The 21996-nt window shown below is 38.0% G+C and overlaps 1 protein-coding gene and 1 long non-coding RNA gene across 3 annotated transcripts in view; one reads left to right on the top strand and one right to left on the bottom strand.

Moving 5' to 3' along the window:
* metap1d (methionyl aminopeptidase type 1D (mitochondrial)) overlaps positions 1-21996 on the top strand; it is a 126986-nt gene that overhangs the window by 69010 nt on the left and 35980 nt on the right. For both annotated transcript variants that reach the window (XM_063052185.1, XM_063052186.1), the window contains exons 5-6: positions 353-395; positions 1583-1746. In XM_063052185.1, coding sequence (XP_062908255.1) covers positions 353-395; positions 1583-1746 — 207 coding nt within the window. The remainder of the gene's footprint in view (positions 1-352; positions 396-1582; positions 1747-21996) is intronic.
* LOC134348587 (uncharacterized) overlaps positions 2514-21996 on the bottom strand; it is a 63364-nt gene continuing 43881 nt past the window's right edge. The window contains exon 3 of the long non-coding RNA XR_010018456.1: positions 2514-2550. This is a non-coding gene — a long non-coding RNA (uncharacterized LOC134348587). The remainder of the gene's footprint in view (positions 2551-21996) is intronic.

Raw genomic sequence — 21996 nt, 5'->3', positions numbered from 1 at the left:
TTCCTTTCAATGCATTTTCATGTTTGAATGGCATGTTCACGTTCCGCTCCTAGAATCGAGTGCCGTACTGCATAGCACATGTATAGCCATGCCTTACAAAAAATATTATTTTAATGAATTACTGAAAATTGCCCAAGTTTGTATTGTTTCAGGTGTCTACAATTAGTAGAGTTATAGCACTCTTATTAAAAGAAGGGATCTAAAGTTGAGTACTTATAGCACATTCTATTTAATGTAAGATAATTGCAAATAATTGCTGGGTCTTTCTAATACACTCTTATTAATCTGATTTTTTTTCTGTTGTGTTGGTTTTTAAGCTATAGCTCTTATATTTCTGTTTGTTTCTTTCCAGCCGACCCCTTCAGGATGGAGATATTATCAATATTGATGTTACAGTGAGTATTCCATCTGAAAATCATAAAGACTTGATCAGCATTTTGATTCCCAGCAGTAACAGAAAATAAATCTGGATTAGGAATATGAATGTGTAAATGGACATGTAATTCATTTCCAGGAAAATAAAACAGCTGCTTCCCCTTCCCCTTTTTGTTTATTGGACCAGATTTGCCTAATTGTCTGTAAGTTAGATGTATCATGATCAACGCAAGACAGAGGATATGCTATCTCACTCCTGCTATGTTGTCCCCTTCAGAAGGTATAATAGTTATTGATCCACAACGTAGTTAATGCAGGGGACTGCAGTGTTGGGAGGCTTTTCTGAATGAATGTGAGAGATGAGCTAATGTATAAAAGCCTGGCATTTTTCCTTCACTCTGCAGAGTTTGATCTTCCTCTTCCTGGTGATTTGAGTGGGGTCTGTGATTATCATACTCTGTCATTATAGGCTTCAGTGACAGCAATGGCTTGTATATGTCATTCTCCTAGAATTGTAATACTGTTGCTACCAATATCTTTCACATCTATTAAAGCCTTGATTGAGGTATCCTGCTCCAAGCATAATACAATTATGTTATGTGGATGTGAAAAAAAAATTTCTTTTGCTTAAACACCTAAATGCCTACTTTAAATCTGTCATGTTTATAACTTCTGCTTAGCCTTTTTTATCTTAAACATGTTATAAAACTATCTTATACATTTCTAAAATAATGTGAATGCAATGCATGTACTAATACATACACAAACTGAAAATGAATTGATTCCAATGAATTAGCAGTTTATTTTTGGCAAAGCACAGACATCAAAGATAGAAGCATTTTTCAACTTGAATTAACTTTGAGAACGTAAATTATAAAAAATAAATGCTTAACATAATAATTGAGCAAAGGGAGTAACTGATCATGTGACTTTCAACATATCCCATTTCATGAACCTATGTAAAGTTTTGGAATGGAGACCTGTATATAAAATCATAATTAGACCTGTGAATTGTTGAGAGAAAGAAAGATGAGAAATATCATACCTTGTTTTCCTCTCCTTGTATAACCTAACATGTAGATCCTTGACAATGTTTCTTGAAAATTTTTTCTTGAACTGTGGTCATTTTTAAAATCTTACAGGTCAATTAAACAGTAAACTTTAATGGGAATTTATTTTTCCTCCCTATTACTCTTCGGTTGAATAGGTGTATTTTAATGGATACCATGGTGATACTTCTGAAACATTTTTGATTGGAAATGTGGATAAATCTGGGCAAAAGCTCGTGGAGATTGCCAGAAGATGCAGAAATGAAGCAATTGCTGTTTGCAGGCCTGGAGCACCACTGAATGTAATTGGAAACACAATCAGGTAAGTTTTGTACAGACAGGTGTTGGGAAGTCTAATGGGACAGAGTTTATTGGTGATGAGGAATAAAGTTGGTCACCTTTTTTCGTCACATAGTCACTATTTCAGTCCGCTCGTGGAATTTGAACTGGTAGACAGAAATGTTATTCTCTGAGCAAGGGATTATACCTAAGGCAACTCAGAGAAGTATGTATAAAAATATCAGGAAACATAAGGTTTCTTGCAGTTTCTGGTTATTTTCACTATTTATTTATAGGTACTTATTTGGTTTATACCAAATAATCTTTGGAAAAACTATCTGATGACAATATTGTAGAATAAAATCTTTTTCATATACAGTATTTCTCAATATTAATGGGAAGTCAGAATCAAGTTTATTACCACTAACGTGTCATGAAATTTGTTGTTTCGCAGCAGCAACACAATGCAGCACATAAAAAGATTAACCATAAGTTGCAATAAGAAATATTTTAAAATAAATAAATATTGCAGAAAGAGAATAAAATAGTGAGGTAGTGTTTATGGAGTGTTCAGAAATCTGATGGCGGAAAGGAAGAAGCTGTTCCTAAAACACTGGTTGTGCATTCTCAGGCTACTGTACCTCCTCCCTGATAATAATGAGATGAGGGGATGTCCTGGGTGGTGAGGATTCTTAATGATAGATGCACCACCTTTTGAAGATGTCTTGGATGGTGGGGAGGCTAGTGTCCATGGTGGAGCTGGCTGAGTCAACAATCCTCTGCAGCTTTTTCAATCCTGTGCATTGCAGCCTCCATACAACCAGTCATAATGCTCTCTATGGTATATCTGTAGAAATTTGCAAGAGTTTTAAGAAATCGGTAGAAATTTCCAGTAGTCATTGAGAGTCGGCACTTAAAGTAGTAATGATCGTAGCTAATAAAAAATCTTCAGAATGTGAAATTATTTAAAACCGAGTTCAAGTTATAGAGGTGTACGGTACAGAACAGTCCCTTTGGCCCACTGAGTTTATGCTATCATGCCTACCTCTACTAATCCCATATGCCTGCTTAATTCCATATCTCTCTCCTTTGTTCATTCAAGTAGCTGTCCAGTTGTCCCTTAAATTTTATTACTGTTGCAGCTTCGACCACCTCCTTTGGCAGTTCATTCCAGATACCAACAGCTGTTTGTCTGAAAACTTACCCCTCATATCACCTTTGAACCTCCCTCTCACCTTAAATCTATGTTTTAGACATCCTTACCAAAGGAAACATACCCGGGCTATCTAATCTATCTATGCTTCTTGTAATTGTATATATCTCTATTTACTTATGTTATTGGTCATATCTCTTTAACCTTGAAACACCAGAAAATTCACAGCAGCCTCCTTAATACTAATTGATTTTCATTTATTCCAATACCAGTATGATTGGAAATTTCATGCTGGTATGGATGAATGACTTATAAAGATTTTGGAAACGTATATTGGGACAAGTTATTACAGTTATTAAAATTTAATCTGCCACCAAAGGAGTTGGATCAAATTGCCCTTGTGTGAAATAAATTTAGTCTAAATAAAACTACTCTTGGATGAAATGGTAGTGAAATGCAAATTTAGCTTTATTTTGCAGCTTGGAAGAGTTAAAATATAAAGCTACTTAGTGTCTCAGAACTCCCAGGGTTTAATGCATCTGCTGGTGGTGTTCTTACATTATATCGAACAAAATTTGTTCAGTTATAAAGGGGGAAAAAAGCTCCAGAATTCTTATTCAAGCATTCTGTCGAGCTCTGCATTCATGACTGTGTCTAAAGGGCATGTCAGTCTTTTGATTCACTTTGAGAGGTAATTATCCTTTTCCTGTCACGGAACAACAAATGATAGCTAACTGAGGCACATTTGCAGTAGTTGCATTCATCAATTGCTTAAAAAAAATTGAATTTAATTGTGTAACACAGCTGCACGTCAGCTTTTATCACATCTCCCTTGTACTGTGTCTGGTTCTCCTTCCCTCTATATATCTATTTTCTTGTTCCATCTTGTTTTTCTCTCTTCATCACCAACCCCCTTTTTCCCTCTCTCTCCCTCCCTCCTCCTATCTTTATTCCCCCTCGCTCTATTTTCTTGTTAAAGTAATTTTCCTTTGTGAGTCTTATTCTTGATCAAGTAAGGGTACATGAATGGACTAAATTATCACAATTACTCATATAATTGAACCTCCTTTGTACCAAGTGCAACTCCAGTAGCCCTTTTTTCCATCATGAAACTGCTTTCATTATATGGTTTTTCATATTCTCTGACACCATGCGCACACAGAACCAGGCGTGCAGATGAGATGCAGGGGGGAGCATTGCAGATCAGCAAGGTCACAGTAGGAGTAATTAGCTGTGCTATGGAAAGAGCATCCAGCCTTTTCTGCAGTGTAGATGTACAATCCATAGCTTTCAGTCACAAAGAACTTACTAACAAATGGAGCTCCCGCCCATTGCTTTAAAAAAAAGATTTGTATCAACACTACAATTTTCCATCATTAGGACTAATAATGGAGAGCTCGGTATGCATCAAGGGGAACAAAAAAAAAATCTCACATTCAAGTGGCTGCTGGATGCCTTCCCTTTTTGTCTACAAGTTAACTCTTTACCATAAAGCTGTATATACCATATTCAGATACCCTCAAACTGTTGTTGGCACCTACTCTATTTCAAGGTGCTCCCTTTGAAATTGTGTTAATTTTCTATTTGGAAAAATGCATTTAATTTCACAATTGAAATGTGAATTGTACCCCAGTGTTTTTTATGAGTTGTACATAGGCTGTTTCTGTTTTTGTTATTTGCAATATTGCATGTTACTTATTTATTCATCAAGGAAAAAAACTGAACAAAAATGAATACTACTACCTACTTGTTTTCTAATAATTATAACATTCCAGATATATACAGTTAGTTGATTTTGTTCTTGTTTAAACTGCTACAAAAGTTATAGAATTATTATTGAAAGTATTTTAAATTTAGATTATAAATAGGAGAAAATATGAATTCCTTTTTGATCATGTTTTACTTGTAAAATTTTTATGTTATACATAGATCTGCAGCCACGTATTTTATAAAGTTTTTGAACAATTAAGGGAGCATTTACATCAATGTTTCAGGAAGGCCTTATATTTCTGAGCATTTTAAATTCAGTGTTGGAAAGCTAATATAATAATACTCTATTATTATACACTTTGGATATTATCCAAGGGACTGCATTGGCTAATATACTAGTATGGTACTGTGCCCTTGTCACTTTTCCCAAGCCAGTCTAACCTTCAACCTCCATCTCTATATTCCGCTTCATTGAGAATACATAGAATTAATATTCTCCTTATGAAATAAATTAAATATTTTTACAAATATAGCATAGAATTTGTTTGACAATGGGAGTGGAGCACAACCCAAGGGAGAAACAGAACTCACTGAGACTAGATGTAGGAAAGAGGAGGTTTTCTTAAGGTTGACACACAGATGTTGCTGGAGGAAGAAACAAAATCAGTTCGGAAGTGGAGTGAGGTGACAACATGGAGCATGACGAAACAGCAAAATCTTAAAACATCCTGGAGGTCAAAGTTATCTTTCTATTTCAATGCTGCTGTTCTTCAAGAAGTATAACTAATTATTTTTTGTGAGTATCTGACACAGGTATTCAGTCTTTCCTCTTCATTGAAGATTTGATATTCAACTCATGGAAATTCTGTATTCTTTCTCATACTTCTGTGCTCTTTCCATTCTCTTTGACTGCCTTTTGTTATTGCTAGTTTGGAAATGTTCAGAAAACTCAAGCTCTTTCCTCTGAAGTTATTACTCCACTAGCCTGCTGGTGCAATCTTCAATTTCTTAAACCTTCACTCCAATTTCCAAACACCCCAGCAGATTACTCACACTTTAATGAGCCTTATAATGACTGTGCTAATGAGCTGGTGCAAATTGTCCTACTGTCTATCAGGGGAGTTTAGTTCATCTCACATTGATGTAAATGCAGTGAGATGCAACTAATCACATGCAATTTAGAATAATTGTATTATTTCACAGTTAAAGGGAAGTTTAATGGCAGCAAAATTTGATGAATCAGATAAGATTTTGCAGTAATTTTAGTTCTGGATTTTTCAATTTGGGATCAACTTTATTTTGTGCTTTTATCATTTGCTATTGGTGTTTACAAGGAACAGCAAGATTGATTGGAAACTTTAGGATGGGTATATTCAAATGAGAATGATCATACTGATCTTATTTTCTGCAATCCCTAATCTGCACACGCATCATGATCATAATAAAACAAACATTCTAGGTTGCCAAGTAACTATGGATTTGAAATGCTGAGCACATAGGTAGTAGGCATTTGACAGAAACTACATTTACTGTAAATTTTGGTGATAATAATTTTATTACCATTATTCTGAGTCCTACAATGCAGGGATGCTATTTTCCAACTATTCTTACAATTCCTGCTTAACAGTGTCCTGCTTTCAAGATACTGTTCCTGCTTAGAATTTTCCTTTTTCCCTATTGCTGAAAAGCAGTGTATGGTATTTAGCTTTTCTCTTACACTTAAATACACAGAGTTACCCAAGTTGTCCCAAAGGCAGAAATTATGTTGTTTCACTTAATAAAGAAAGCGGTTGGTATGAGATTTGTCCATGTATAGTCCATGTATAGAGTATATAACAACAGGACCATCATAATTACTGCACAGAAAGTTCTACGTTCCAACCAGCCTGCTTCTTTATTTTACAAATCTTTGATATATAACTACTTTGATTCTGTAGCCCCTTAATAACAAATATGATAGGCTAAGAGGCAAATTTTCTATAAATCAAGAAAACTGTATTTACTGTACTAAACTACACAATTAGATTTACTCTTTTATCAGTTGTAACTTCTACATTTTCTGTTTCAATGAATCGGTATGCATAGGCTGCGTAATATTTTCGTTAGCATGTTATGAATGCATTTCATAACATTGCTCTTCAGTGAAGAAGAAAAACATTGAACAAAAAGTGAATAAATATTTTATAAGAGCACGAGTGATATATTAAGCAGTGAACTAAATAGCGTGGACAACAAGATATTGTCGAATGATTAACAAAATATTGTGTTCAATAGCTGTCTTTCTGGTTTCATGATATTTTTGAACTATTTTCTCTAGTTTACCTATGTTGTCTCCTTTCTGGCTGTTACATTGCTTTATTCTTTGTCATAGGCTTTCACTTTATTCTCAATATTTCAGCCTCATTTTTTCTGGGAGTTGCTTTCAATCTATTTTGGCTCTTTTCTGCATGTTTACCTTCCGCACAAGATTTTGTGCAGATATGTTCAGTAGCCCAATTTCTCAGGCCACACCAAACATTCATTGTGCTTACTTTTGTCTACAAACTTTCTTTGTATTTTTGCACTGTAGCTTACTACTGTAGCACTACTCTGTATTTGGGCTTTCATTGCTTGTAAATAGAGCATGCAGTGGTGCACAGAAGTTACACAGAGGTAATGACAAATAGGTTTATAAAGAGAATTAAAAGTCACAGAGAAAAAGTAAACAAAATTGTTAAGATATCTGCAACAATAATTAAAATTTGAAGGAATGTGTTTCCAGTTTTAAAAATAAATTTTACTTCAATGTATTTTGTGCATACACAGTGATATCCCTTACATTTTATATTCCTTAAGCCTAAGTATGTGTTACTAATATATTACATTGTGCTGCATTATAATACGCACATTCATCATGCAATAGATGTACTAAATGCACAACTTCACTGTTGACAGAAAAAAATCAATAGTGGTGAGCATTCATTGAAGTAACCTTTATTAAATTCAGTGCTATACTTCAGTTCTGTACTTCTATATTCATGCCTTGCTCAACTCTTAAGTTTCAGGGAGTTCTTCTTTTGGTGTGGTTTATTTATTGAAACTGTAGCTCTAAACAATTTAAAGTTTCACCTATTTCCTTCCTTTCAGAACAGAAGTGAATGAATATGTCTGTTAACTACTAACTTTAATATGATTTGAGAAGGAGGTTGCTTATTTACATTATTTGCATTCTTAGTTTTCTCCATTGTTATTTTACTGCTGGTCATTGGTGTATCAAAGATAATTTTATTTTTTTCTGAATGCAAATTGTATTAGTATCAATGATTTTATCTTCATAAATTTCTGATTTATTAGATGCTAAGCATTTCCTAATTGCAGATGAAGGATACTACATAGAAACATTCCAAATGTTAAAAGGACTGAACAGATTAGATATGGCAAAGTTATTTTCCATAGTAGGGGATTCTAGGACAAGAGGGCACGACTTCAGGATTGAAGGACGTTCATTTAGAACTGAGATGTGGAGAAATTACTTCAGTCAGACGGTGGTAAATCTGTGGGATTTGTTGCCACGAGTGGCTGTGGAGGCCAAGTCATTGGGTGTATTTAAGGCAGAGATAGATAGGTTCTTGATTAGCCAGGGCATGAAAGGGTATGGGGTGAAGGCAGGGGAGTGGGGATGACTGGAAGAATTGGATCAGCCCAGGATTGAATGGTGGAGCAGACTCGATGAGCCGAATGACCCACTTCTGCTCCTATATCTCATGGTCTTATGGTCTTACATGTAAAACATGTAATGTTAATACAAACACATTGGAATCAGTTTACTAAATCAGAAAGCTGAAGGGACACCATATCCGGATTTGTAGCTCAAATTTGCAAGCTGTAAAATTTGCATAAACTTAAGAACATGATTTTAAAAACTGGCTTGAACTGTGCATAGAGAAGTTGATCTTTTCATATATAATTAAACAGCATAGTACCGAGCCAAGACATACAGCTTTCAAAGTTTGTATATCCTTTTAGACATGCCACAACCAAATGTAGTACTCTTGAATGCAACTCTTGAAGGTGAGTGCAATGCCTTTTATGCTCACTTTGACCATCAAAACATGAAGGCACCTTCACAAATTCCCACAGCCCCCAATGACCCTGTGATTCCAGACACTGAGGCCACCTAGAGAGTATCCTTGAGAGGGTAAACCCACAGAAAACATCCAGCCCAGATGGGGTACCTGGCCGAATACTGCAGACCTGTGCTATTCAACTGTCTGGTGTGTTCACTGATAACTCTAAGCTCTCGCTTTGGAAGTCCAAGGTGCCGAGCTGCTTCAAGCAGGCTTCCATTATATAGGTGCCCAAGAAGAACATGGTAACCTGCCTCAATGACTGTTGTCCAGTAGCACTTACATCCACTGATGAAGTTCTTTGAGAGGCTGGTGATGAAGTATATCAACTCCTGCTTGAGGATCGACTAGGATTCACTGCCTACTGTAACAACTGGTCAACATCAGATGCCATTTCATTGCCTCTCCACTCTGCCCTGGAACACCTGGACAGTGAAGATGCATACATCAGGATGCTCTTCATTAATGACAGCTCTGCATTCACTACTATTATCCCCTCAAAACTAATCAGTAAGCTTCAAGACCTTGGTGTCAGTGCCTCGTTGTGCAACTGGACCCTCAATTGCCTCACTTGCAGACGCTAGTCAATTTGGATTGGCAAGAACATTTCATCCAGCTACTTGCTTAACACTTATGACTGTGAGACTAAGTACAGCTCCAATGCCATATTTAAGTTTGTTGACAACACTACTGCTAAGGAGCGAATCAAAGGTGGTGACAAATTTTTATATAGGAGGGAGATTGAGAATCTGGCTCAATGATGCTACAACAACAACCTCTCATTCAATGTCAGCAAAACTGATTATTGTCTATAGGTGAAGGAAACTGGAGGTACATGAGCCAATCCTCATCAGGGGATCAGTGGTAGAGAGAGTCAGCATCTTTAATTTCCTCTGTGTTAATTTCAGAGGATTTGTCCTGGGTCCAGCACGTAAGTACCGTTACAAAGAAGGCACAGCAGCATCTCTACTTTCTGAGAAGATTGCACAAATTCAGCATGTCATTTAAAACAAATGTCTAGAGATATACAGTGGTGAGTATCCTGACTGGTTACATCATGGCCTGGAATGAAAACACCAATGCCCTTGAACGGAGAAAAAATTACGAAATTTAGTGGATGCAGCCAGTCCATCACAGATAAGGCCCTCCCCACCATTGAACACATTTACAAGGGGCACCTTCAGAGGAAAACAATAACCATCATCAAGGACCCTCACCACCCAGGTCATACTCTCTTCTTGCTGCTGCCATCAGGAAGGAGGTATAGGAGCCTCATCCCACACTACCAGATTCAGGAACAGTGATTACCCCTCAACCATCAGGCTCTTAAACCAAAGGGGATAATTTCAATCACCCCAACACTGACCTGATTCCACAACCTGTGGATTCATCTTTAAGGACTCTACAACTCATGTTCTCAGTGCACTTTAAAAAAATTGGACATGGAATTTAAATCCATGAAATATGCTTGGGATTTGAGAGCAATTCCTGGGGATAAGGTGCTAACTAGGAATGTAACTGTGATGTCAGAGACGAAGAGAGATCTTGGGGTTTAGTGGACAGATCTGTAAAATCATTTGTAAATGCTCTTACAATGCAAAGAGTAAATTAGGATGTAAGCATCTGTGATACTCATTTAAAGACTATATTTAGCCAAGTTAAGTCCACATCTGGACTAATGTTTACAGGAATGTCTGTAATTACTGTGATACAAAATAAGAGAAGATTAAAAGGTAGACTTTACTCAGCATTCAGAATAAAGGTAAAATTTAAATTTATGAAAAAATTGTACAGACCAGATTCAAGTAAGCTTTTCTGCCTGTACTAAATTTAAGTAGGATTTATATACATAAATAAATGTTAATAGAAAATGGATCATGTTTTTTGACTAAAATTATTTAAAATATGTCAAAAGTGTATACCAGGCATAGGTACTGAAGCAAAGTACCTTAAAGGTTTTCAGTAAAGGACTAGACAGGTTATTGTTACCAAATGTGTTTAAGATTATTATAAATGCACTAAAGGAATATTGTAAATAGGTGGGTTAGAAGAACAGCACCTACTCTTGCCTGACACTGATGTTACCAGCTACAAACCAGCCTTTTACAACTGACTTTAAAAGCCGAACATGCTGAGTTAATGTTTGGATGGGAGATTTCCAGGAAATAGCAGGTACTCTGAGCTTTATCTAAAATAGTACTCATTTGTGGTGTCAAAATATTTCTTGTTCCAAAATATCTACTTTGTAGCAATTCACAGTAAAATTCTATCTATTTTTGTTTGCCCTATCCATTTAATCTGGTCAGATCACTGTAAATGCTGTTGATTTTGCTTAATACTAAACATATATTTGAATTGCTCAAGATTCTCTACAAATTTTGTGTTATTATGTTAAAGGCACCCTCCTTCACATCAATTATCAACCTTCTGAACATTCAGAGATTTTTACAGAGTTCTATCCACCACACACACACACACACACACACACCCCTACTGTATTTTTATTCACTTTTACCTGCTTTCTTTCTTTTCAGAATGAGAATCAGGTTTATTATCACTGGCATGTGTTGTGAAATTTGTTAACTTAGCAGCAGTAGTTCAATGCAATAGAAGAGGAAAAAATATATATAAATAAGTAAATCAATTACAGTACACGTATATTGAATAGATTAAAAATCGTACAAAAACAGAAATAATATATATTGAAAAACTGAGGTAGTGTTCATGGGTTCAGTGTCCATTTAGGAATCAGATGGCAGAGGGAAAGAACCTGTTCCTGTATTGCTGAGTGTGTGCCTTCAGGCCTCTGTACCTCCTACCTGATGGTAACAATTTAGAAAAGGGCATGCCCTGGGTACTGAGGGTCCTTAATAATGGATCCTGCCTTTCTGAGACATTCCTTGAAGATGCCCTGGGTACTTTGTAGCTAGTACCCAAGACAGAGCCGACTAAATTTTCTGCAGCTTCTTTTGGTCCTGCACAGTAGACCCCTCGACCAAACAGTGATGCAGCCTGTCAGAATGCTCTCCACGGTACATCTATAGAAGTTTTTGAGTGTTTTTGTTGACATACCAAATCTCTTCAAACTCCTAATGAAGTATAGTCGCTGTCTTGCCTTCTTTATAACTGCATCGATATGTTGGGACCAGGTTATGTCCTCAGAGATCCTGACACCCAGGAACTTGAAACTGCTCACTCTCTCCACTTCTGATTCCTCTATGAGGATTGGTATGTGTTCCTTTGTCTTATTCTTCCTGAAGTCCACAGTCAGCTCTTTCGGTGCTGAGACACCACTCCACTAATTGGCTTACCTCGCTCCTGTATGCCTTCTCATCTCCATCTGAGATTCTACCAACAATGGTTGTATCGTCAGCAAATTTATAGATGGTATTTGAGCTATGCCTAGCCACACAGTCATGGGTATAGAAAGAAAAGAGCAGTGGGCTAAGCACATACCCCTGAGGTGCACCAGTGTTCACTGTCAGTGAGGAGGAGATATTATCACCAATCCGCAGATTGTGGTCTTCTGGTTAGGAAGTTGAGGATCATAATGTAACTATGCAACTTTTCCCAAACTGTTTTCTAAACCTGTTAACTAATTATTAATGAATTCTGGAGCAACCCACACCAAATGTTGTGGGAACTCAGCAGGTCAGACAGCATCTATGGAAATGAATAAACAGTTTACATTTCGGGCTGAGACCCTTCAACAGGACTGAAAGAAAGGGGGAAATCCGCCAGAATAAAAAGGGGGACAGGAAGGAGGTCAAACTAGAAGATAAGTGAAGCCAAATGGGTGGGAAAGGTAAAGCGCTGGAGAAGAAGAAATGATAGGAGAGGAGAAAGGAAGAAAGGAAGAAGGAGGGGCACCAGGCACCGGGAGAGGTGATATGCAAGTGAGGAGGGTGAGGAGAAGAGGTAAGAAGCCAGAATGGGGAGTAAAAGAAGTGGGGGGGGCAAAATACCAGAAAGTGAAATTGATGTTCACACCATCAGGCCAAAGGCTACCCAGACGGAACATCAGGTGTTACTACTCCAACCTGAGAGTGGCTTCATCATGGCAAAAGAGGAGGCCGTGGGCCAACATGTCAGAGCAGAAATGAGAATAGGAGTTAAAATGTTTGGCCACTGGGAAATTTCGCTTTTGGCAGATAGAGTAGAGGTTCTTGACAAAGCGGTCTGGTAGTTTTGATAGTTCTTACTGGCAGAACATTACCATTACACCTCAAAGTTCCTAGCAAATTGAAATTCACTGTATCCTGAGGAATTATTTGCCTCACATGTTGATAATCAAGATGCTGACTGACTATTCCCTTTAGATGAACCTTGCAGCCTCTTATAAATGTTAGTGAACATTTTGGACCATTAGTGATTTAGTGAAAAAATGTATATTTTTAAAATTCAAATATATTTGGATAATATTTGCATTCTTCAGGTCCTCCTGTGGAGCCCTTAATTTTGCGGATTAATAAGAGACATAGTTGCATTATGATCCTGTTTACATAGATTTTAAGCAAACAAAGAAGGAGATGCATTTGAAAATCTGCTGCCTTTATTATTAAATGGTGATCAAACCTGTACTTTCCACTCATCATGCTGCAAACATGTTGTTTGTTGTTTTGCTGAGATACTGATCAATTATCATTGAAGAGGGCAAGGATATAACCATTCACTTCTGCATCACTTAGGATCCAATCAGCTGTGCATGGTCATCAGTTCAAAGCAGTTAGTTAAGATGAATGACTTAAATAACAGTAGCTGCACAGAGCTTTCTGCAAACAATTGCAGCTCATCAGATAATATCAATGAAATCAAAGCACTTACAAATGAACCAAAACGTAAAGAATGCTGTTTTCATCTGAATTGCTTTACATGATGAATTGATATTAGATTATTATAATACTTTTGTTTAGATTTCTGGAAATTAACTGAATCATGGACAGTTAGGACAGAGAAATGGCACTAAGGTTAAAGATCATCAGTATTGTTACTGAATAGCAAAGAACGGAAGGGGTGAATGAGTTACTCTTTCTATTTCTTAATGTTCTTTTTCATTATGGTTTTGTAGAAAGAAAATAACCAGAAAGGTTTTATTTGAGATTTAATAAAAGGCACTGTAGTTTACTTTAACTTTGAATAAACGTTATTACCTGATTATGATTAAAATAATGGTTTGTCTTTAACATCCGGTTTTATGAGAATGTGAGATTCTGGCTGCAAAATGAAATTTGTTTGTATTTTTTTTGGAATTGTAAACTATTTCTGTTCAATGGGAAAGTCCTGTATATGTACCTAAAAGAGGTCCTTAATGGTAATGAATCATCATGCTAGCAAAAAAAATCACTAAATCCTTGGGAAATGAACATAAGTATTTTTTCAAGAGGAATAGCTAGTGTAACTTACAAAGTAAGAGTTCATATGATTTTCACTTTACAGGTTCCTTTCTAAGTCTAGGGCTTTATGAAATTAAAGGAGTCATTAATGTGATTTTTTTTACCATCTTATGTGCCATGACACTGGCCAAGTGATAGGGGGAATATAAAGGAAGAATTTCATTATTTTTTGAAGTATATTGGAGAAGATTCAATAGTCTATTCCATAAGATATATTGAATCATAGAAAATACTGCATAGAAACAAACCCTCTCAGCCCACTCAATGGTGTCAATCATTAAACAGGATATAGATCATCGGGGAAAGTAAGCCAGAGAATGGCAGATGGAATTTAACTCAAATAAGTGTTAAGTGATGTATTTGGGGAAACTAAACCAAGGCAGGAAATACACAGTGAATGGCAGGATCCTAGAAAGGACCCTCGCATTGAGAGGCCTTCGGATACAAGTAAATAAGGCAGTGAGGAAGATATATGACGTACTTGGTTTTATTGCCTGAGGCACTGAATATAAGAGTTGAGATATCATGTTACGGTTGTACGAATGTTGATTAGGGCCTACTTGGGGTATCGTGCAGTTCTGATCACTACACTAAAGAAGGAATGTGATTAAGGTAGAGAGGCTGCAGAAAAGATTTGCAAGGACGTTGCCTGAATTGAAGGGTTTGAGTTATAAGCACTGCCCCCCTTCCTGAAATCAATGACCATTTCTTTTGTTCTGCTGACATTGAGGGAGAAAGGTTGTTGTCATTGGCACCACGTCACTAGGCGCTGTATCTTCTTTCTGTACTCTGACTCATCATTATTTGTGATACAGCCCAATTTTGTATCTGCAAGATCTGCATATTAGCAGGTGGAGTTAAAGTAGAATCTGGTGATGCCATGAGTGTATTGTTGTAGAGTAGGAGGCTGACGGTGTAGCCTTGTTGGGCACCAATTCAAGATTCAAAATGTTGAGAATAATTATGGCAGGGGAGTTGCTGGACTCCCCTTTTATATTCTCAGTACGTTAGACTTCCCACCTGCTGTATTGTAATTCGGTATCCTATCTCCCACCAATCCCACCACCACCACCCCACTCCTTGCCTCCCACATGGCACTAGTAAAACCTGCCTGCAAGGAGATTGGTCCCCTTCCATTTCAGATGCAGTTCAACTTTCTCATACTGGTCACTTTAAGCCCCCCTCATAACACACTGGAGGAACTCAGCAGGTCGGGCAGCATCCGTGGAAACGATCAGTCAACATTTCGGGCTGGAACCCTTCATCAGGACTGAAGAGGGAAGGGGCAGAGGCCATATAACGAAGGTGGGGGGAGGGTGGGAAGGAGAAGGCTGGTAGGTTCCAGGTGAAAAACCAGTAAGGGGAAAGATAAAGGGGTGGGGGACGGGAAGCAGGGAGGTGACAGGCAGGAAGGGTGACGAAGGAATAGGGGAAAACATAATGGGTAGTAGAAGGAGGCGGAACCATGAGGGAGGTTATAGGCAGCTGGGGGAGGGGGCAGAGTGAAATAGGGATAGGGAAAGGGAGGGGGAGGGAATTACCGGAAGTTGGAGAATTCTATGTTCATACCGAGGGTAGGAGCAACACCTCATATAATGTCTAGGTAGTCTCCAGCCCCTTCAGTCCTGACGAGGGGTTCCGGCCCGAAACGTTGACTGATCATTTCCACAGATGCTGCCCGACCTGCTGAGTTCCTCCAGCGTGTTGTGAGTGTTGCTTTGACCTCAGCATCTGCACAGTATTTTGTGTTTACTTTAAGCCCCCCTTCCTGCACTAACTATTAAGCCATGCATTCATACAACCTACCATCCTATTTCTATACTCACTAGTACACGCTTTAGGAAGTAATCCTGAGCTTACAACCTCAGAGATCTTGCTTTTCAACTTTCTACCAAACACCATGAATTTCCTTTGCAGGACCCCATGTTGTATTGTACTCTATCACAACTTGTACTGTCATATCAAAGATATTGTCAAAAAATATTTTATGATTCATTTTTCAGCTTTGCAAAATATTTTTCACCTTGAGCAAATGTAATTACAGTATTTGATCCCAATGTTGGGGGAATTAACAATAAAAGTTTTAGTGTTCCTTGTCAGTACTCCACAAAACCTACAGCAACTTCAGGTTTCTGACACATGCATGTTCTGATGAAAAATTGTTGGCAATTTACTACTATCCTACAGGCTGCACTCTGACACCGAATGGTACATAGTTAAACAAGGAAGTAGAAATTTTCAAGCTGTTTGCTCACAATTTTCAGAGATAATTCTTCTGCAAATCTTGTGTCGTGTCTCAGGCGGTACAGTGAGGTGTTCTTCTATTGCTTTAAATAGAAGATGGTTGTAAGAGACTTGGTTGAGAATTCATTAAATAACTTTTGAATAACTTACATTTTTAGAAGTATTTTACAAAGTTATTCCAAGACTGCTTTCAATGGTTTATTACTTTAAACTTTTATGTGTGTTTGAAACTTTCAGGAACGACCTTGTGGGAAAAAATGCACAGTAAAGGTATTAATTGATTTGTATCGCAAATGCGAGGAAATCTGCAGATGCTGGAATTTCAAGCAACACACATAAAAGTTGCTGGTGAACGCAGCAGGCCAGGCAGCATCTTTAGGAAGAGGTACAGTCGACGTTTCGGGCCAAGACTTGGCCCGAAACGTCGACTATACCTCTTCCTAAAGATGCTGCCTGGCCTGCTGCGTTCACCAGCAACTTTTATGTGTGTTAAGTGATTTGTATATCTGCTTTATTTAGCCTCTACAAATTATGTTTGGCTATTCAATGTATATTTCTTTATAATTATAGAAAAATATAAGTTATTATTCATCTTCTGGAGTTGTACCGCTGGTTTTCTGGGACTTGATGGAAAAACAATACTTGTCAGGATACTTCACATCAGCTGGTGGACTGAATTAAATTTAATGTTTTTTTATTTACTGGAATATCTAATGAGGAACAGGACCTCTTGTTCTTACTCAGCTACGTATCTTGCTTTGTTGTACGAGGGGTGATTGATAAGTTCGTGGCCTAAGGTAGAAGGAGTCAATTTTAGAAAACCTAGCACATTTATTTTTCAACATAGTCCCCTCCTACATTTACACACTTAGTCCAGCAGTCATGGAACATACAGATCCCTTCTTTGTAGAAGTCAGCGTCTTGGTCCTCCAGAAAGTGGTCCACAGTAGTGGTGATTGATAAGTTTGTGGCCTAAGGTAGAAGGAGATGAGTTATTAACTTCAAACGTTCTGCATAATCACTCAAAGAGTTGAACTGTACGTGCATATAACGAGAGCTGTATAACTCATCTCCTTCTACTTCAGACCACGAACTTATCAATCACCCCTGCTGCGAACCACTTTCTGGAGGTCCAAGACGCCGACTTCTATAAAGAAGGGATCTGCATGCTCCACGGCCGCTGGTCTAAGTGTGTAAATGTAGGAGGGGACTATGTTGAAAAATGAATGTGCTAGGTTTTCTAAAATTGACTCCTGCCTTAGGCCATGAACTCATCAATCACCCCTCATATATTCTTATCTGTAGTCCTTACAGGCATTTAACTATTTTCATCACTGTGTTGATCTTAAACTGTCTAAAATTGCTTCAAGTAATTTTGTTTACCACCTATTTTACAAGTGAAAATCATCCCATATAGTTACCTTCTGCAATTTAATGAAATAATATAGTCAAATTTTATCCAACTACTCCTAATCAGGCAATGAATTTAATATTTTAGCTACCTAAATAATAGTGTAAATTTTGTCCTGACTTGTTACTTTTCCATTAATTATTCCTTCTTTTCCCTTTATCTTTCTGTATCTGAGTTGACTTCAATGCCATTAGTTTCTTTTCCATCATTCTTTTCTTTCTCAATGCCCACATTTACTTGGCTAAGAAGAGATAATTTCACATCCCTCTGTTTATTCCCAGATTCTGCTTTTCCCTCATTAAATGTAATTAATTTGAACTTTCATCAACTTACAAACTACCCTAAACAAAATTGAGCTATGGTTTGAGGGAGAAAAATGTCTAGCAGACCCTACTTCTAGATGTCATGTTCCAACAAAATACTGAAAACAGTCCCACAAACTGCAAAGAAAATAGTTCAAATACCTGTGGAATTTCAGTAGACTAAAGTAGTGCCATTTACAGAAAAGTACTGAGCATTTCCCTTTGAAGATGGTCAGCAAGTCTGACCTATGAGGCAATCTATGAGTTTTAAAGTGATTTTCTTTTTTTTTCTCTGAGGTAGAACGTACAACTGTAATGGACTTTGCATGCTGAGTTAATCTTTACAGAAGTGCAAGCCACTGGAAGAGAAAGAATGCTTACGGAGAGCTTTCATCCTTGTCTGCAGGAGATGGGTAGTTTAATATTGTTTATGTACAGCAGCCTTGACATATAGCACAAACTGATGTCTAACTATTGATACTAGAGGTCTTTTGGCTGATCAATCAGATCTTAATTCCAGTCTCTAGAGGAGATGAATGGGTATGGAGCTCAAAGTAATGAAAGACACAAGTAACAGACTCACTGTAACAAATTCACTAAATTTGAACATGTTAACTTTTTTATGTATCACAGGTACACAATAATAAGGCTTCATTCGACTCATGAGTTTAAAGCCATTCAATAAAGATACAGTAGACAGCTAAGTGTAAGAAAATAATTTTTTTATCAATTTTAACAGAAAAGCATAAAGAAAAGTGCCAAAAGTACTGGCAAGATAAACAGCATCATTGGAGAAATAGAAGTCAATCCGTTGACAATACAGGTTAAAGAAAAATATATATTTTGTTGGTTATTGATCAAATTGTTCAGTATTAATACATAGGGAAAAAAAATAAATTAGGAATGATATGTCAATCCCTGGCCTCCTCTACTGTCAAGATGAAGCCATAATCAGGTTGGAGGAACCACATCTTATATTCCGTCTGGGTAGCCTCCAACCTGATGGCATGAATATTGATTTCTCTAACTTCCGTTAATGCCACACCTCCCCTTCTGACCCCATCCCTTATTATTTTTATTTCCCCCCTTTTTTTCTTCTCTCTCTGTCCCTCTCACAATCACTCCTTGCCTGCTCTCCATCGGGGCTCCCCTCCCCCTTTCTTTCTCCCCAGGCCTCCTGTCCCATGATCCTCCCCCTTCTCCAACTCTGTATCCCTTTTGCCAATCAACTGTCCAGCTCTTGGCTCCATCCCTCCCCCTCCTGTCTTCTCCTATCATTTTGGATCTCCCCCTTCCCCTCCCACTTTCAAATCTCTTACTATCTCTTCTTTCAGTTGGTCCTGATGAAGGGTCTCGGCCCGAAACGTCGACTGCACTACTTCCTATAGATGCTGCCTGGCCTGCTGCGTTCCACCAGCATTTTGTGTGTGTTGTTAGGAATAATAATTGGAGCTGAGTTCTGTATGTCTCAAGTAGTTGATAAGTAAAGCAGAAAGTGTTGGAAATGCACATCAGGCCTTGCTGCATCTGTAAGAAGAGAAACAGGTACTGTTTTAGATTGAAGACTCTATCAGAACTGGGAAGTGAAGAAATTAAATTGGTTTAGGTTGCAGACAGGGTGGTATGGAAAGGACAAAAGGAATATTTCTGATAAGGTGAGGCCAAGTTTGCTCTGGGTAAGAAGTTGACATTGTATCCAGGGTTTGTGAAGCACATCTGGATCACGTGTTCAGTTTTAGTCTTGTGCATCACAGGTTCACTAGACTATGCTAGCTTACAGCACGCCAAAGCTATTGCCTCAGTTCTCTAACTTCCGCTAAGGCCCCACCTCCCCCTCGTACCCCATCTGTTACTCATTTTTATGCGCACATTCTTTCTCTCACTCTCCTTTTTCTCCCTCTGTCCCTCTGAATATACCTCTTGCCCATCCTCTGGGTCACCCCCCCTCCTTGTCTTTCTTCCCGGACCTCCTGTCCCATGATCCTCTCGTATCCCCTTTTGCCTATCACCTGTCCAGCTCTCGGCTCTATCCCTCCCCCTCCTGTCTTCTCCTATCATTTTGCATCTCCCCCTCCCCCTCCAGCTTTCAAATCCCTTACTCTTCCTTCAGTTAGTCCTGACGAAGGATCTCGGCCTGAAACGTCGACTGCACCTCTTCCTATAGATGCTGCTTGGCCTGCTGCGTTCACCAGCAACTTTGATGTATGTTGCCTCAGTTTTACTGTGTGGTCTGGGAGTGAACTAAGATAATAAATTAGCAGGAATTTTTATACTCTAGTCACACATGTCATGTGTGAAGACTTTTATTTCCTTGATGGACGAAGTTGTGATGTACCCATTTAAACATGGGGATGCAGTTTGACAGTACAAATGGTGGTGAGGTCGTGAGAAGGGCCTGACATTTAGTTCTGAATGTCATGAGCATGTATGCAGAAATTGATTCCATGCCATGGAGAGGCATGAGGAGGTGGTGGAATTAGATTTTTTTGGCGTCTCCTTAGGATAACTGGATGGTGGTGTAAATGCAGGTAGAGAATTTGGAGATGAATAGAAGCACACTTTCAGGCAGGGTTAAATAGATTTCTGTATTTGGAAGACCATTTTCCTTTTAAAGCAGGCTATATCAAAATTGTTATCAGAATTTACATACATAAAAACATACGAAACAGCAGCATGACACACAAAATGCTGGAGGAACTCAGCAGGCCAGGCAGCATCTATGGAAAAGAGCAATCAGTTGAGGTTTAGGGCCAAGACGCTTCATCAGGACAATGAAGGGTCTCAGTGCGAAACGTTGACTGTTTAGTCTTTTCCATAAATACTGCTTAGCCTGCTGAGTTCATCCAGCATTTTGTGTGTGTTGCTTTGGATTTCTGGCATCTGCAGATTTTCTTGTGTTTGTGAATTAGCAGCATGAGTAAGATATAAGTTGGCCTCTCATATCTGGTCTTTCATTCAAGAAGATCATGGCTGATATTTTACATATGTGCTACTTTCTGAACTAACTTCATATCCGTTGATTACTACAATTCTAAAAACCTATCATTCTCAGTCTTGAATGTATGCATTAAGAGAAACTGAGAAGAGATTTCAAAAGATTGACTATCTTCTGGATGTAGAAATTTCTTTTCAGCCTTCATTGACCAACTGCTTATTTAGAGACTTGTGATGACCTTTGTTCCAGATACTCCAGCCAAGTCTACTCTGTCAAATACATTGTGATTTTCAGTAGGATCTTGTCATTCTTCTAAATTCAAGAGAGAAAACGCCTAGTCTGCTTCTAACATGATGATGGCCCTCATCAGAGCAGTAATCAATCTGTTGAATATTTGCTGTACTCCCTCTATCAAACATGTATCATTCTGTAGGTTGGGAGATGAGGCCCTTACTCTATATAATTACAGTAAGGCCTCTTTATTCTTGCACTCAATATCTTTTGAGTAAAGTCCAAAATACTATTTGCCTTCCTAATTGTCTTCCATATATGACATACTAACACAGGGGTGGCTAGTCACCTTCAATCATGTCAAATGTGGTCAAAAATTGTCACTTGCACAAGAAGACAGGAGAATAACAAGGCGGATCTTCTAAATAGTCCATTGAGGTTGAAGATAACTTGCTTCCATTTCAGATCTGTGAGTTCTGAATTAGCAAACAAGGTCCATGTATGATCTGCAGACTTTGCTATAGATGGGCAGGAAGTACTTGACAAAGTGTGTGGGTGACTTGCTTAAAAGGTTCTTCGCTCCTTTCACCATTAATCATCAACCTCTAAGTCATAGTCATACTTTGCTGATCCCGGGGGAAATTGGTTTTCGTTACAGTTGCACCATAAATAATTAAATAGTAATAAAACCATAAATAGTTAAATAGTAATATGTAAATTATGCCAGGAAATAAGTCCAGGACCAGCCTATTGGCTCAGGGTGTCTGACCCTCCAAGGGAGGAGGTGTAAAGTTTGATGGCCACAGGC

Source organism: Mobula hypostoma, chromosome 6 (genome assembly GCF_963921235.1).
Source record: "Mobula hypostoma chromosome 6, sMobHyp1.1, whole genome shotgun sequence".
Taxonomy (NCBI): Eukaryota; Metazoa; Chordata; class Chondrichthyes; order Myliobatiformes; family Myliobatidae; genus Mobula; species Mobula hypostoma.
This window is presented reverse-complemented; position numbering and strand designations above follow the sequence as displayed.